This window comes from Hyperoodon ampullatus, assembly GCF_949752795.1.
Source record: "Hyperoodon ampullatus genome assembly, chromosome: 4".
Lineage (NCBI taxonomy): Eukaryota > Metazoa > Chordata > Mammalia > Artiodactyla > Ziphiidae > Hyperoodon > Hyperoodon ampullatus.
In genome coordinates, this window is record NC_136917.1 from 32673552 (window position 1) to 32691692 (window position 18141).

The following is an 18141-nucleotide window of genomic DNA, read 5'->3' on the forward strand; positions in this document are numbered from 1 at the left end:
CCGGGTCACCCTCTGGTCTGCTAATAGGTCGCGGTTCCTTTAAAGAGTTAGCCCTGCCCGCTCTGCTACACGGCGTGGCTCATTGGCAGCCGCTTCTGCCCGTTGTCCGAAGCCCGCGGAGCCCGGAGTGAAGGACCCCCTGAGAGCATAGCTGCCCGAATGAATGACTGATGCGCCTGAAAACACTCGACTTTCTACAGGCTTTTTCTTTGCAAAGCCTCTACTTCTAGTCTCAAATGCTGGTGGGGGGGCAAAAGTACAAAAATAAGACACGATGGCACATTTTTCTCAGGCAAAAGTTAAGACAACTGTAGTGGAGGTGGCCGGGTCCTTCCTGCGGTTTTCCCAGAGTACCCCGCGCGCTACGACGATTGTGCGATCCAGCCTGGGTGTAGCGGGTCGGAAATAGAGGCAGGGCATGGCCCTGCACGCGACCCGTAGGGCTCGTCTAAAAAGGCTCAGCTAGAATGGGCGGAGAACCTTTTATGTTAACGTGGGGGGCAACTTATGACAGACAGGTCTGCGAGTTTGGTCCCAGGTCGGATGCCTCACCGCTCATTCCTTGGCGCCTTAGAACCGTCACTTTATCAGTTTCCTCGTTTGTGAATTAGAAGTGATGAGAATTGAGATGAGGCCTGGTTTATAGTGAGCGCCCCGCATTTCTTGCATATAGTTAGCACGGCGGCTTGGCCCCGCCCTGCACCCCAATGGTCTCAAACTCGAGGGCTTTGAAGTGGCCCAGGGTAAGAAGAATGACAGCCGAGGTGCTTCGCGTCAGAAGAGAAGAGCGGAGAAGAGACTGTGGGTTTGGGAGGCAGGTTGTCTAGTTCAAAGCACGCCTCACGCTTTACTTGAGGCATCACTCTGCTGGGCCTCACTTTTCTCATCCATAAAAGGGGTACGGGGACTTCCCTGGTGGCTCAGTGGTTAAGACTCGGTGCTCCCAGTGCAGGGGGCCCGGGTTCCATCCCTGGTCAGGGAACTAGATCCCACGTGCATGCTGCAACTAAGAGTTCGCGTGCTGCAACTAAGGAGCCCGCCTGCTACAACTAAGACCTGGCGCAACCAGATAAATATTTAAAGAAAAGGCGGGGGGGGGGGGTGATACTAGTCCTAGTTCACTGGGCTGTTGTGAAGATTAAGTGAGATGCTTGTTTAGTGCATGGCATATCATAGGCCCTCAGTAAATATTATACGTTATATTCCAGGTTTATCGCCCTTCCTTGGGCATGCCGCCAATTAACCTCTCCCTCAGTCTGGCTTAGAGGATTTGGAGGCGACCTAAGCAGATAAGCAAAGATGTCGCTGGAGAAATGGACTCTGGTGATTCCATCTAAACATAAGAAAAATGTTCAGATGGAAATTTTGAGTCTTTCGAGATAGGCCTGAGAGAGGTTGGCAGGTGGTGGCAGTTACTCTTCGAATACAGCTGGTGGCTGTCAACTGTTTCTGGCGTTTGGAGAGCTTGGGGAAGTAACACTTTGTAATGTCAAAGTTTATGTATGGTCACGCTTCGTACTCCTTTTCGTTCCAAGTTTGTCTATCATTCAGACTCACTACTTGGACATTTTGAAGTAGTTGTGGAGAATGAGTGATAACTTTTTTTTTTTAATGAGGTGAATTTCACATTGCATTAGATTAATAATTTTAAGTGAACAACCCAGTGGAGTGGCATTTAGTATATTCACAATGTTGTGCAGCCACTATTTCTACCCACTTCCAAAACATTTCATCAGCCTAGAAGGAAACCCTGTACCCATTAAGCAATTATTCCTCATTCCCCCTTCACCCCAGCTTCTGGCAACCAATCTTCCTCTATGGAATTAGCAATTCTGGACATTTCATATAAATGGGATGTGTGACTGTTTGTGTATGGCTTCTTTCACTTAGCATGTTTTTAATATTCATCATAATATCAGTATTTAATTCCTTTTTATAGCTGAGTAGTATTCCATTGTGTGGGTATCTGCTGGACACTTGGGTTATTTCCACCTTTTGGCTGTTGTGAGTAGTGCTGCTAAGAACATGTGTATTTTGAGTATCTGCCTTCAGTTCTTTACAGTGTATTCCTAGGAGTGAAATTACTGGGTCGTATGGTAATTCTGTGCTTAACTATTTGAGGAACTGCCAAACTTTCCCACAGTGGCTGCACCATTTTACATTCCCACCAACCATGTACGAGGGTCCCAATTTTTCCACATCCTCATCAACACTTGTTATTTTCTATTTTATTTTTAGTATGTCCCTCCTAATGGATGTGAAGTGGTATCTCATAGTGGTTTGTTTGTTTCTTTTTGGGGGATCAAGCCATTTTATTGAGGGGCATCGGGGGAGGGCCTTAGAGCTGGGAGGACAGTGATAACTGACATCCTTCTCCTGGCCCTGGGATCTCCTCAGCTTCGCAGTCTCTGAAATCTCATAGTGATTTTGTTTTTTTGGGTTTTTTGGCTGTGCCACACAGCTTGTGGGATCTCAGTTCCCTGACCAGGAATTGAACCCTGGCCACGACAGGGAAAGCCTGGAATCCTAACCACTAGGCCACCAGGGAACTCCTGAAAGCTCATAGTGGTTTTGATTTGCATTTTCCTAATGATATTGAGCATCCTTCATGTGCTCATTGGCCACTTATGTATCTTCTTTGGAAAAATGTTTGTTCAAGTCTTTTGTACATTTTAAAATTGGGGTGGTGTTGATTCATATATTATGGAATGGAAAAGGAAGAAAGAAAAACAATGAAAAACCTCTCCCACTCTTTGCCAGTCTCTGCTGGGGCACATCAATACTTCACCTGGGTGTTTATAACTCTGCCTTAGTCTTCTCTTCCTGTTTGCACCAAGCCTAGAAATCAGCCAGAGATGAAAGAGTAGGGTCTTCTTAGTTCTTTTCTGAGCATTTGTCCTGCCCTGGGCATGCACATTGCTTTCTAAGTTACCCAGTGTGTATGGGTGCTTTTGAATGCCTTAATTACCCAAAGAAACTCTCACCCCAGCTTTTCCTCCCAGTTTTTGGTATGTCAATTGTGCCCCAGAGAACTGTGGGTTCTTCCTTTGCCTTACAGTGTTTTCCAAGAATGTGTTTTGAGTTAAACAGACAAGCACCTTGAGGCAGTCCCTCAGGTAACCCCCAGACATCTTTTTTTTTTTTTCTTTTTTCTTTTTTTGTGGTACGCAGGCCTCTCACTGTTGTGGCCTATCCCATTGCGCAGCACAGGCTCCAGACGCACAGGCCCAGCGGCCATGGCTCACGGGCCCAGCCGCTCTGCGACATGTGGGATCTTCTGGGACTGGGGCATGAACCCGTGTCCCCTGCATCGGCAGGCGGACTCTCAACCACTGCGCCACCAGGGAAGCCCAACCCCCAGACATCTTAGAACAGACACACACAATACTGTGAGAACGAGGGCTGTTCTGCTCCCTTAGAAACTGGGGACCAGGGCCCTATACTTCACTTGAAGACACAGGCTGCTGTCTTCAAGTCCTCCACTGGAGATGAGGAAGGGCAGGGAAAACACCACAAAAAGCTTTCCTGCCATGATCAAGTTGCCTCTTCTTGATTCAGCATGTCCTTGGTTGGCATAAACATTTAGCTGTTTTCCAGAGTTTAGATAAAGTTAATTCTTACCACTTTTGCTCAGTTGGTCGATGTTTTGATGGAGGTACAGGTCCATGGAGCTACCAGCTCTGCCATTTTCACTGTTGTCTGGTGTGAATGGGTGATTCTTGTTTCCCTCAATTAAACAAAACCCTCCCCCTCCCCAAGTATTCAACAAAATGTACTGAGTGACACTGTGAATAAAACAGACAATGTCCTCATGGAGCTGTGATCCCAGTGCTGCTCCACTAAATGATTTCAGGTAGTCAGAGGCACCGAGAAGTAAATGCTAGGTGGGTAGGTGGGGATGGTTCATTTCACCTGGATGGAATCGGAGAGCTTCCCCAAGAAGGTGGCATTGAAGCTCAGGTTTGAAATAGAAGGGAGAAGAGGCAAGCAGAAAAGAACAGTGCTCTGAGGTCAAAGGCTCTCAGAGAATTCAAGAGGCAGAAGGGAGATGAGGGTGGGGTGGGTGAGAGGAGTAGCCAGAGAAGAGATGGGAGCCTTCGGCAGAGGCCACATCATACAGAGTCCCTCTTCCGTTTGTAATGTTGGCCTGGAATCTTAGCCTGGGGTTCTTATAACCATGGGGAGTTGGCAGATTGGCTTCTGGAGGTCAGGGATCCCCTGAAATTATAACCAAAAGATTACAAGACCATGTGCTGGGCAGACTCACTATTTGGACATTTTGAAGTAGTTGTGTTTGTTTGCCCCGCCAGAGCTGTTCTCTATCATTCCCTGTACTGCTTCGCAGTGGGAGACAGGGAGCTGATATCTACACACCGGGTCAACTTGGCTTCCTTTTCCTCTTATTTCCAGTTGGGTTCAGCCCTGGTAGGATATCTGAGGGCCGAAGGAAAGGAAGGTCTAGATATCTATTCCCTGGCTCCTACCCTGTTGGTCTGCATCTTTCCACCAAAGCCTGTAACTCCAGCTCTCTCCAAGTTCCAGAACTGTTTTCTCCTCAGCAACTTCAGGCCTGGCTGCTAACAGTTCCCTGACCCCAGGGAGTCACCATCCGTCATTGCTTTCCCTTCACCCTGCCCATGACTCCTCAGTCCTGTCTCTTAAGGGCATAATCTGTGTGTCAGCTGACCAATACAGGTATGTGTGGCTATTTCTGAATTCAAAATTCCAGGTTATAGGGACTTCCCTGGTGGCGCAGTGGTTAAGAATCCACCTGCCAATGCAGGGGACACGGATTTGAGCCCTGGTCTAGGAAGATCCCACATGCTGCAGAGCAGCTAAGCCTGTGTGCCACAACTACTGAGCCTGCGCTCTAGAGCCCACAAGCCACAACTAGTGAGCCCGCGCTCCACAACTACTGAAGCCCACGCGCCTAGAGTGCGTGCTCCGCAACAAGAGAAGCCACTGCAATGAGAAGCCCGCGCACCACAACGAAGAGTAGCCCCCGCTCGCCGCAACTAGAGAAAGCCCGCGTGCAGCAATGAAGACCCAATGCAGCCAAAAAAGTAAATAATAAATTTAAAAAAAAAAGAAGCTAGGAAAAGAAGAGCCAATTAAACACATGGTAACTGGAAGAAAGAACAAAATAATGAAATAGAAAACTGAAAATAGAGAAAAACAACAAAGCCAAAAGTTGGTACTTGGAAAAGATTAATAAAACTGATTAACCCCTAGCAAAGCTAATCAAGAAAAAAAGAGAAAAAACACAAATTTCTATTATCAGGGATGAAAGAGGAGACATCACTACAAACCCCACAGATACTAAAAGCCTAACAAGGGAATATAAACAGGCTTATAGCAATAAGTTTGATAAGTTAAATGAAATGGACAAGCATGAAAATACAAGCATGCTAGTTGCAATCAAAGAAAATTACAAGGTACTATGGCAGGATTCAGCAAAGGCATTTTTCTAAGTCCAGAGGAATCTGGAAAGATTTCCTAAAAATGGCATTTAAACTGAGACCTGAAGCAGAAGTGGGATTTAACCAGGTCTATAGAATTGTGTTCCAGGCAGGGATGATGGAACACATGCAAAGGCCCTGAGGTTGAAATGAGCTTTGTGTATCCAAAGAAAAAAGTCCACTCTAATGGCCCTTTTTAGTATTTGGCAACTACATGCTTACATCCTTCCTGGGTGTAAACCTCCAGGTGGACCTACCTGCTGGACTTGACCAGAAATGTTTGGAGACCAAAGCAAATCTGGTAAGACAGACCTTTGGAAGTTTCTGGGCTATGAACAGGAGGCAATTTATGCTGCAAACAATGTCATTTCCTCAGTTGTGGAGCTAGTGTTTCCTTTCACCTGGCTGGTGAAGCTCCTGAGGCTTTTCTCCCCTGTGGCCTCACACTGGGAACACTCACACTACACTAGGCATTGCACTTCATGACATGAATTCTTTGGAGCTAGTGTCCACTACTCTTAGCCCCATTCTTCAGAGCAGCAAGCTGAGGCTTCCAAGAAGGACCTTGTCTTGCCTGAGGTCACAGAGGCCAAGCCCTAACCACCATGCCCTACCAACTTCCACCCAACATGTTTCAACTTCAGCACTGATTGGGCCACATTTTGTGACTTGGGCCTGGGTTTCCCAAAAAACCCATGTTCCTCATGCTTTCTCATGCCCAGGAGTTCTCAGGGGAAAAACAAAAAAACAAAAAAAACTACACACTGGACCATCTCATTCATTTTTCCCCTCCCATCTGCCGAACCTTGGCCCCTAAGGAACAGTGAGGTGCCAGGGTCTGATGTGCGTCCGTGGAAGGGGTGGGGAGGGGAGAGAGTCCCTTTCAGCGCCCAAGTGTGTGTGTGCAACTTCCTGCCAATGAGGAAACACTCGGCTCAAATCAGCCCTGGTTCTTCTTTCCTTGCTCTGGCCTCACAGGAGGAGCTGGCTGTGAGGCGTGGGCCGCGCTGGTCTCAGCCAGATTTCCCGGCCAAACGCAGGAGGAGAGATGCCCTGGACTGTCCTGCTCTTTGCAGCCGGTGAGCCTCGTGCCCCTGTGCCACCCCTGCTCCGCTCCCTCCACCTCCCCAACCTTGCCTCTGCTGGGGGGTGGCAGGGAGGGTGTGTGTGTGCAGAAACCAGGTGCTAGAGAAGCTGAGCCCTGACCGATTTGCCCCAGAGCCTTGGAAATGCCCCAGGAGCACGGATTTCTCTTGTCCCGTCTCATTATCCCCACCCACATCAAGGGTATCAGAAATGCCACCCCACCAGAGACAGCAGTGCCCACGCCCCATGACTCAGCCCTGCTTGACCTCTGCAGGCTCCTACCTCCAGGGCTGGGGCAACAGGAGAATCTGCTGGGGGCTCAGAGGGTGGGGCGGGGAAGCTAGATAAGGGAAGGCTTGTGTCGACCTCACCTGAGCCAGGCACTCTGCTCGGGAGCCTGTGAGCAGCTGGGGAGACACTGGTCCCTCCTGCAGGATGTCGTGCCCCCAAATCATATTCTTCACCACAGCCTGGAAAACAAGATAGAACCCCTCTGCCCTCCCCTGCTCCCCTCAGTCACCGTCCCTCCTGCCACCCAGGCTCCTTGAACACACCATACCCCTTCCAGCCTGTGGCCTTTGCCCCAGACTGCCCCTCTACCTGGAATGCTCGCCCCCAGTTCTTCCTGTGCCGTGTCTCCATGGAAGCCCTCTGTGGCTACCCTACCACCCTTGCCTCCCTGAGAAAGTCAGCCCCGCCCCGGGGCAGGCATACCTTATCTGTCCATCTATCTGTCTATCTCTCCGCTGCTCTGTCCCCAACACCTAAACAGGGCCTGGCACGTAGTCAATGCTGTTGATCGAAGTAGTACAAGTATAATTGCGCTGCTGTGTAACATCCACGGCTATTATAATAAAATGACTCAAATGCAGCCATCTCTCACCACGCGCTGAGCACTCCTACCCCTTCAATATCACAGTAGCGTAGGGATGACTAGCCTCCAGTTGTACATGAAAGCCAAGGCCCAGATAGGGTGAGCCACTTGCCCAAGGCTACACAGCCAGGCTGGCCTCTGCTCTAACCACCCAGACAGCCTCCACTATCTTGCTTCACAGGCTCCTTGGCTATCCCAGCGCCATCCATCACGCTGGTGCCCCCACATCCCAGCAGCCAGGAGGACCCCATCCACATCTCATGCATGGCCCCCAGGGATTTCCCGGGGGCGAATTTCACACTGTATCAAGGGGAGGAGGTGGTGCAGCTCCTGCAAGCCCCCGCGGACCAGCTCAAGGTCATCTTCAACCTGAGTGGTGGCAGCAGGGAGGTTCCAGGGGGACCATTCCGCTGCCAGTATGGCGTGCTCGGCGAGCACAGGCAGCCTCAACTGTCGAACCTCAGTGAGCCCATGCACGTCTCCTTCCCAGGTAAGGCCCTCCCACCATTCCTCACTGCCCCGGGCTCCATTTTCTCACCGCCGAGGCTTTGTAGGTGCTGTTCCCTCCACCTGGAAGTCATCACAGGACGAGCCACCTCTTCCAACTTGCCAGGACTTTCTCACTTTTCCTTGTTTAATCCTCACAGTCACCCCATGCAATGGGTACAGCCATTCTCCCCATTTTCCAGATAAGGAAACTGAGGCAAAGAGATGAAGAGACTGGCCCAGGTCACCCAGCCAGCAGGTGGCAGAGTGTTAAACCTGGCATGCGTTCACCCTCCCTGAAATCCAGGCCTTAAACCTGCATTCTCTCCTGCACCCTCCCTTGAGCACCTGCTATGTACCAGGCACTGTTCTTGGCACTGCAGGTTCAGCAGTGAATGAAACAAAGTCCCTGATGCCTCACAGTTGACATTCCGAGGGACAGGGACAGACGATAAATAAGGAGTTTGGTAAACATTCCGTCTGCCAACAGGGGACAAGGAAAGTGGCAGGGATGAAATATAGCCTGGTGAAGAGATGAAATATAGCCCTGGCAGTGAAAGCACCAAGTCCTAACCACTGGACTGCCAGGGAATTCCCAAGGGTGTCATTTTAAATAGAGAGGAGAGTGGCCAAGGAAGACCTCTCTGAGGAGGAAACGTTTGAGCAAAGACCTGAGGGATGAAGAGTCAGCCACGTGAGTGTCGGGGGCAGGAGTGTTCCAGGCAGAGAAAGCAGGCTGTGCAAAGGCCCTGAGGCTGGAGCGTGCCTGGTGTGTTTGAGAGACATAGAGGCGCCCCATACGGCTGAAGCATAGTGAGCAAGGGGGAAAGGTGGGGGCAGCGGGGAGGTGACGAGGATTGTGCAGGGTCTTGTGGCTGCAGCAAGGACTCTGGCTTTTCGTCTGAGTGAGACAGAAGCCCTGGGAGGGCTGATGTCTTCCTCTGGTCTTTCCAGGAGAGGGGACTGGGCCTGGGCTCTGGATCAAGGAGCCGGAGGGAAGGAGGAGCCTCTGGGTGGAGCCTCTGCTTCACCATCAGTCAGAATTTTCCTGCTGCAAAGAGAACTTTGTTGCCAACAGAGGCCCACAGGCTGTGATGACAGAACAGTCTCTGTGTCCTTCCCCAGCCTCAAGTTCCACAATCAAAGGCCCCCTTCTCTCACCTTGGTTCTGTGGTCTCAGAGTGGGGAGGTGACACCCCTCCTGCCCCAGGTGAATGAATGAACAAGGGCTAACACTGAGAACACCAAGTGTGTGCCTCTCCTCCCCTCCTGGCTAGTTCCTGACCTCCACTGGGATCAGGGCATCTCCTGCTGGCTTCCCCCTCTCTCCAGGGAGGGTCAGCCGAATCTTTTGCAGAGACATTAACTGGAGCTGGCGCTTCATGCTTTTGTGGCTGACCTGTATGTGGGCCTCAGGGTCCACCATGTGGCTGGGGGTGGGTGTTGTCTGACCCCCTATTACCCAGCCAGCAGGACTCTTCAGGCCACAAGTAACTGAAAACTTGACTCAAATTGGCTTCAGTGACAAAAGGGGATTTGTTGGTTCACTGAACAGCGCTGACTTCAGGCACGGCTGGATCTAGGTGCTCACTGATGTCAGGAATCATGTGCCACTTCTCAGCTCTGCTTTCTTCTGTGTCTTATTCTCAGGCAGGCCCTCCCTCTCAGGGTGTCAGAATTGTACCTTGGAGCCCCAGGTGTATATCCTACCAGCTTTGTAACGGTAACCTGAGGAGTAAACCTCTCTTCCCAGTGGTCTAGCCAAAGTCCAGAAATTACTTTCATTGGCTCAGCTTAGGCAACATGCCCCTCCCTGAACCAATCAGGTTGGCCAGGGGGAGGGAATATGCTAATCGGCCAGAAACAGGTTTGCTAGATCCCCAGGGTCTAGCAACACCCAAACCAAATGGAGGAATGACAGGAGTCCCACCTTCTCCCTGCAACCCCACAGTTCCATGACCTGCCCAATCTCTCTTTTCCCATCTTCCTCTAGTGCCCACCTGGATCCTGGCACTCTCCTTGAGCCTGGCTGGAGCCTTCCTCCTCCTCGCTGGGCTGGTGACCATTGCGTTGGTCGTCAGGAAAGGTAAAGGCAGGCAGAGAAATTATAGCCCACCGGAACTTGTATATGCACTCCCACTCACAACCATTTTTAGGAGCATGGTTGGAAGTTCTTACTACAAAGGTTTAGCAGTGAAGGACCCTCCAGAATTTCGATGATGGTGGTGGGCAGGGGCAATTTATATATGTATATATACATGTGTATGTGTGTATATATATATATATATATATATATATATATATATATAAATTGTTGTAAAATATACATGACATAAAATTTACCATTTTAACCCTTTTAAAAAATTATTATTTTTTTATTTTTTTGGCCACGCTGCGCAACTCGTGGGATCTTAGTTCCCTGACCAGGGATCAAACCCGGGCCCTGGCAGTGAAAGTGGATCGCCTGGGAATTCCTTTATTTTTAAAATTATTTTTAAATTTTTAATTTTTTTCATTTTAACCCTTTTTAAGTGTCCAGTTCAGCAGCATTAAGTATATTCACTTTGTTGTACAACCATTGCCACCATCCATCTCCAGAACTCTTTCATCTTCCCAAACTGCAACTGTCCCCTTTAAACACCGACTCCCCGTTCTCCCTTCCCACAGCCCCTGGCACCACTGAACTCAGTCTTTAAAAAAAAATAAAGCAGGAATCCCCTGGTGGTCCAGTGGTTTGGACTCCGTGCTTTCACTGCAGGGGGCATGGGTTCTATCACTGCTCGGGGAACTAAGACCTCGCAAGCCGCATGGCGTGGACTTAAAAAAAAAAAACCCCAACAATTTTACATGCTTGTACCTTGTTTGAGGTTTTTACCAACATACACTGATCATGAAATTGGGGGGGGAGTGTCTTCAGTAGCTCCCCTGTTGAGTGGGAAATTTGCCAGCGAAGAAGGAAAGGCTGGGCTACAAATGTATGTGGGCCTTTTGGTTTCTTGGCTTTTTGCAACCAGGATGCAACCAGGACTAAAATCTAACAGACGCTTTTTTTTCTCTCCCAGTTAAAGTAAAAAACTTGCAGAAGAAACGGTGAGACCATCCCTGGAGACCCTCAGAGGGTGGTTTTGGGGAAAGAAAACTCAGTCCCAAGGCAGGAGTTCCTGGTGGCCATTAAAGACTCTGATAGCTGGCTGGGTTCTGGGGGAAGAAGGGTCCTTCTAGGGCTCCACCCCAAACAGCGTCTTCTGGTGGGAGGCTGGCTTAATAGAAACAGGTGCTATTCAGGAAGCACCTACAGTGTGCCCAGCGTTGTGCTGCGGGACTCTGGACCCTGAGCTCACGTGATCCTCGTGGCAGCGCTGGAAGCAGGCACTAGGAATGGCCCCATTTTACAGATGAGGAGACTGAGGCTTCCTCGCATCCCTTTATGGCCAGTTGCCAAAATTTGCTAAGTAATCATTCTAGAAATCCACAATTGTGGGAGAGGCGAGTGGTGCCCCTGGGGTTGTGCAGTGCCCAACTTGTAGCCTGTAGACAGTGGCCCTGGTTCTTGGGCATCAGAATCTACTGGCTCCAGCCTCGGTTTCTCCCCTCTGAGAGAGGGGTGGACACCGTGCTGCCTAATGGCAGAGAACTAGCAGTAGCCCCGGTGATGGAATCCTGACTTCACCTGGCTGTGGGGCTCCCGCGAGAGAATTTCCATCTGAGGGGATTCAGGGAGTATGCGGAGGTGGGGTTGGGAGGAAGGGCCAAGTCTGACCAGGGCTACCCGGAATGAGCCTCCTGCCTGAGACAAGTCATCACTTTCTCCTGAAACCCTCTGCAGGGAGCGAGAATCCTGCTGGGCCCAGGTTAACTTCGCCACCACAGGTCTGTGCCTCCCCATTCCTGTCCCTCACCGGGGCAGGGTCATTGCCTCAAAATGCCATTGGGTCTCACTACTCGTTACTGAGCCCCTTCCACAGCTGCTCACTTCCCTTAGAGTTGAGAACCCACGCTCTTTCTCCCCCATCCCCTGCCATTTCCCGACCAGGTTCACCTTTTTTTTTTTTTTTTTTTTTTTTGGTGTGAACAGCTTTCACCTCTTATCTCTCCTTGCCCCATCCTCGTGCCTTTCACTCATTCTGCCCTCTGCCTAGAATACTTTTCCTCCCTGTGGTCTGTCTAAAGGTCACCTCCTTCGGGAAGCCTTCCCTGACTTCCTAGGCAGGATCTACTCTTTCTACTTACATGCCCTCAGAGCCCTGTCGTTCCTCTTAGCCCTCAGTAGAAACACAATTAAGTAATCATTGCATGCTTGGGTGTGTGACACTCGCCTCCGCCACTGGACTATCAGCTCCAAGGGGGTGGGGAACTGCATCTGTTCTGTCCACCATCAGGGCACTCGGCTTTCACAGTGCCTGGCACTGTCCTTAAATGGAGCCCCACTTGTGGTCCAGAATGTGCTGTTCTGCTGGCTTCCACTGGGGGTGGGGAGAGGGAGCCAGCCTGTGAAGTGCGATGCCCAGGAAGGGGCTCCAAGCAGAGAAAACTCCATTCTCTGTACTCCTTTCACTGTCTCACGTATTTATTGAGCACCCCGACTATGTGCTAAGGTCTGGGGGCTCCCAGGATAACCAAGACAGAGGTGGTTTCTGTCCACAAGCCCATACTCCGGTGGGGAAACAGCCCATGGGGGGCCGGACCCTGTCTGGGCTAGGAGGGTAGTCCCCAGAGGAAGTGGTGTTGAATCAGAGACCTATGGGGGGAGCAGAGAGTAGCTGGGTGAAGAGTGGGCAACCCAGGGTGGGGGAGGAGCCGAGAGGTGTTCTGGAAAGTGGGAGTGGAGATGAGGCACCATTTTCCTGGAGGGCAGCCAGAGGTCCCTGAGGGAGGGTTCTGAGCAGTGGAAGGACACAGTTCAATTTGTAGCTCTGCACAGTTCACCCTGTAGAATGGGCTGGAAGGGGGCAAAGAGGATGAGGGGTGATGGACCTTACGCCCTTCCTCATGGTTGACTTGGGGCCTGTGGGCTTGTGGGGAGGGCCTGGGGAGGACGGTGAGCAGGAAATCTGAACCGGTCCCCATCCTGGTCTTCTCTTTCTGTTGCAGACATGTCCTTCGATAACTCCCTGTTTACCATCTCCGTAAGTCGTCCTGTTTCTCGGTCCCTATTTTCTGCTGATTGTCCTGACCATGGGAAGGTTGGGGCTGCCACCAGGCTGGTTGACCTGTTTGTCCCTGAGCTTCTGGGGTCTGAGAAAAGCCCAGAATCACTGAGCAGGGTTTGTTTGTGAGCTGAGAGTCGGCACTTGAATATTCCAGGGGATTGGAGGTAGGCACGTTGTCCAGGCCTTCATGGGACAGTGGGCAGGCCCCTGGTTGTCAGCACTGCCTTTGCACTCAGAATGGTGACAAGGGACTCAGGGTGACCTGGTGGCTTCTTTGGGGTTATGGAGCCTTGGGATAATCTGGTGCACACTGTGGTTCACTCCTGGTATAAAGAAAAGCCTTCTTTTGTGTTCAGTTTCAGGAACTTCAGCTTAGCTGTCCCAGACATGCGTCTCCCTTTCAAGGGGGAGGGTCTCAACCCCCATTCCCACCCCCACTCCCCACCCCCTGCTTAGCAAGGGGTGTTGCTCCCCCAGATCACACAGTGTCCTAGCTGGGATTTGAACCCAGGTCTATGGGACTCCTCTACACAGCTGCATCTTGTGATGGCCTTGGGGTACTTATTATTATTAGTTTACTAAATTAGAGATATCCGATCCCTGGACATGATGGATCAAGAAAAATGTCCAGCTAGGGGAATTCCCTGGTGGTCCAGTGGTTGGGACTCCACACTTCCACTGCAGGGGGCCTGGGTTTGATCCCTGGTGGGAAAAACTAAGATCCCACATGCCATGCAGCATGGCCCGGCCAAAAAAAGAAAAGAAAAGAAAAGAAAATGTCCAGCTAGCTCTTCTCCATGCAGAGAGGGGTACAGGTCTGGGGTGCAGGTGGTCCCCCTTGAGGCGGCCTCAGAAGTTCCATTTGTGTAAGTGGACGCTTTGGGACTTCAGTCAGGGAGCCTGGGGTGGAGTCAGTCTGCTTGGGGCACCATGGTGGGGAGGGGAGTGGGGGGAGGTTTGGATAGGTTCAACATAGCCTTCCTGGGCATCTGGACAAGAACAAGATGAGGCCCTACATCCCTCAGAGCTTCTTAATTCTACAGGGGGAGACAGACAATGCCACGTGGGGTAGGAGTGACCAGGAAGCTCACTTAGATGGGAGATCCGGGAGGTCTCTGAGATTAGCGACAAGCAGGAGGTAGCTGCGGAGGATTGATCCAGGCTCAGGACACGTTCTTGGCACGGCCCAGTAGGGGTGCAGCGGAGTGAGGAGTAGAGAGGAGAGCCGCGCGGAACTTTGACTTGACTTTGACCCCAAGTGAAGGGTGAGCCGTGAAAGGTTCAGAGCAGAGGTGGGACTTGACCTGATCTATGTGCTCACGGGCGCCCTCTGGCGGCTTCGGGAAGGATAGACTGTGGGGGACCGTGGACGGACGGGAGCTGGGGGACCCGGCAATGGTTCAGGCGCCAGATGTGGCGGGTAGTTTGGTCCAGTGTGTTGGCAGCGGAGGTGGAAGAAGCGAACAGATGCAGGTCAGGTAGACTCAGGGGATGGGAAACACGGCGCTGATTTTGGAGTGGATGAGTGGGCCGAGGGAGAAGGAGGCGTGGCGGAGTTCCGGAGAGACAAGAGACAGGTCACCTCACCCAGTGCTGCCACAGAGCAGATGGAGACTGGCCCCCAGTCACTGGTATACAGATGGTGGGAAGGAAGGGGCTTGGCACCGGCCTGTCCAGCCCTCTGAGATCTCAGCTCAGGGAACAAATCCTGAGCTGTTAAGAAAAGCCTGGCAGGGTAGGGCAAGTTCTGAAACCTTCTGTGAGAAGTCACACCGCTCAAGGCACTAGCCTGGGGATTACTGCCTCCCCCCCCCCTTTTTTTTTTTGTGGTACGCGGGCCTCTCACTGTTGTGGCCTCTCCCGTTGCGGAGCACAGGCTCCGGACACGCAGGCTCAGCGGCCATGGCTCACAGGCCCAGCCACTCCGCGGTATGTGAGATCTTCCCCGACCGGGGCACGAACCCGTGTCCCCTGCATCGGCAGGCGGACTCTCAACCACTGCGCCACCAGGGAAGCCCATATCCTCACTCTTTTAAAAACAAATGACAGCATGCTAACCACACTGTTATGAACGATGCTTCTTTTCCTTGACAGTAAATTCTAGTGATCTTTGCTAGTTTTTAAAAAAATCATTGTAAAATAGACATAAAATTTACCATTTTAGTCATTTTTCAGTGTACAGTTCTGTGGCATTAAGTGTATTCATATTGTTGTACAACCATCACCACCATAATCCCTAGAACATTATCTTGCAAAACAAATCCTGTCCCGGGACTTCCCTGGCAGTCCAGTGGTTAAGACTCAGCACTTTCACTGCAGTGGCCTGGGTTCAATCCCTGGTTGTGGAACTAAGATTCCACAAGCCGCACGGTGTGGCCAGAAAAAATAAAACTCTGTCCCTATTAAACACCAACTCCCTGTGTCACCCCCACTGCAGGCCCTGGCACCCACCATTCTACTTTCTGTCGCTTCAATGGATTTGCCTATTCTGGATTTTACACAGAAATTATGCCATACAGTGTTCATATTTATGAGTTGTAGCCACCCCGGGGGGGTGTTGGCATTCTCCCCCATTGAACAAAAGGGGAAACTGAGGCACAAAGGGGGCGATCACACCCCTAGGGAGAGGGGGAGCTGCGATTCGATCCCAGGCTGTCTGGTTCCCTATTCAGCAGAGAGGAAGGCAGGACAAGACAGCAGGATCAGGGTGCTGAAGCTGTGTGTGTGTGGGGTGAGGTGAGACCCGATGGACTGGGGGAGTCTCGGGCTCAGAACATGGGGCAACCCGAGATCATGAAACCCCAAATCACCCGGTTCTCTATTTTTCCTCCACGGATAAAGAAAATGACTTCAGAAGAAGATGCAGCCACCCAGGATGCTCCCTCAGGCTCTGCTGCGACACCTGGCTACTCTGGGACCCGGAAGAGGCCCACCTCCACGTCATCCTCACCCGAGCCCCCGGAATTCAGCACATTCCGGGCCTGCTAGGGGAGCCCTTCCCTCTGTCTGCGTGCCCTCCGTTCAGCCCTCCCCCTTGAGCTGGCTGGGCTTTGTAGGGTCTCAGTTCCCTCCAGCTACTTTGGGGACTTCTGGCTGCTGCTTCCTCAGGGCAGTGAACAGAGGAAATGAAGGGGACCCCCTGGCCTTGGGACCCTCCTCGCAGAGGAGCAGGAGTGGGAGAGGGGATGCAAGCATCTGCCTGGAGGCTGGACAGAAAGCAGGAAGCCTCTCTGGATTGCCAGCTTTTCAGACCACCACGGAAGGAGCTGTTAGGATCCCTCAGCTGGGCCATTATGAAGTCTGAGCTCTCCACACACCCCTCTGCTTTCCTTCGTCCCATGCATAACATGGTGTGGACACCATGCACACCGTCCCATGCAAAAACCCAATAACACCTGACTTGGGTTTTTGGAGCATAGGGTACCTGGGGGTTATATTCTATGTGCCCTGCTGGCATGCCTAAGTTATTAATTATAATGCTTGGAGCTGTTCCCAAGGCCTCTGTGGAGTGTAATCCTTCAAGCCCAGGACCTCTGGGGTCCAATCACTGATTGCAGGGTTGGGGGGAGGGGGCAGTACCCCTCAACTGCATGCAGTCAGGGGGGTGTATGGGGAGGCCCATGGGGGTGTAGGGAGGGGGGCAGTGCCATGTGGGTTCTCTGCTAAAGTCCTTGCATTGGTGAGTACAGGAGGTGGAATGATGGAATGCTTGAGGATAATGAATAGTAAATGAGCAGGTCCAGGGACTTCCCCGCCGGACTAGTGGTTAAGACTCCTCCTTCCCAATGCAGGCGTCACGTGTTAGATCCCTGGTCCAGGAACTAAGATCCCGCCAGCGGCACGGTGGGGCCTTAAAAAAAAAAAAAAAAAAAGCAGGTCCCGGGAAGAGTGGCAGCTGGAGATGGCGGGCGGCCGCAAGCACCTTTGGAAGCCACCAAAGAGGAGAATGGGGCCTTGGAGCAGTGGAGGGGGGACTTGGAGGGAAGATGGGTGTGTGTATCTGTGTATTGAAAGGGGCACTAGGCCCTAATCTGCTGGATTCACTGGTCAGCCATCACTGCGGGAAGGGAGAGTGAGTTGGGGTGGGGGGGAAGGGGCTAAAAGAGAGGTCCAAGAATTTTTTTGTGGGGGCGAATACAGTGAAGGGCCAAGGATGGAGGAAGAGGGCACTGGGGGAAGCGGCTGGAGATGATGGGGAAGAGAGAAGGAGACGTTGAGTGCTCGGAGAGGGGGCACAGGTGACGTGCAGAGGCCAAGTCCATGCTCAAACTGCTTTTCCAGCGGGCGCGCTGGGGGTGGAGCCACAGGCTGGGGCGTGTCCCTACATCCTGTCCCCGCCCCTCACTCCGGCCCTCCCCAAGAACCCAGAGCTTCACAAAGCGAGACCAGTGGTGGGGTGGGGAGCAGGACCGGTATAGGGGCGGGGCCTCTTCGCAGCGGGACCCCGCCCCTTACTGAGCCGCCGTACAAAGCCTGGCGGGACCAGGGGCAGAGCCCAGCCTCAGGGGCGTGTTGGAGCCCGTCGGGCGTCTGGCCAGCTGCCGCCGTTCCCCTGGCTGGGGATCCACCTCACATAGCTCGGCCGCTTGCGCGGGGCGGGGCTCCGGCGTGTGTCCGCACGGCCGAGCACCGCCCTGTGACACGCGCTCCGGGCTGGGCAGCCGCACCACCTTACAAAGCGCGGCCATTCGGGCCGCGCCGGGTTGGGGGCGCGTCCCAGCCCTAGGGGCGTGTCCGCGCGGCCGAGCACCACTCCTGACGTACGCTCCCGCCCTCGCTGTTCCTGGGCCAAGGAGTCACCTCACAAAGCTGCGACCGCTAGCGCGCGGCGGGGCGGGGCGAGGCGGGGCCGGCCCCGCCCCCCAGCGTGCTTCCTCCCAGAGCCCAGGGCCGCCGGCAGGGGGCGCTGCGTCACGGGGCTGGACCGCAACTGCGGTGGCGGCGAGGCGGCGCGTGGCCATCAGGCGGCGCTACCTGGCTCGGCCTCGGCCTGTGCGGCGGCGGCGGCGGTGGCAGCGGCGGCGGCCTGGGCCCGGGCGCGGCGGCGGCGGCGGCGGCGGCGGCGGGGCCTGGAGCCGGATCTAAG

The 18141-nt window shown here is 52.6% G+C and overlaps 1 protein-coding gene across 1 annotated transcript; it reads left to right on the forward strand.

The window, feature by feature from the left end:
• Positions 1–6507: 6507 nt before the first annotated feature.
• LOC307051487 (protein HIDE1) lies at positions 6508–16043 on the forward strand (the record flags this gene model as incomplete). The annotated part of the gene is made up of 7 exons (XM_079701861.1): positions 6508–6538; positions 7601–7909; positions 9899–9991; positions 10968–10995; positions 11732–11775; positions 12997–13031; positions 15897–16043. The coding sequence occupies 7 exons, from the start codon at positions 6508–6510 to the stop codon at positions 16041–16043; spliced, it is 687 nt and encodes a 228-aa protein (XP_079557987.1).
• Between the last annotated feature and the right edge of the window lie 2098 nt (positions 16044–18141).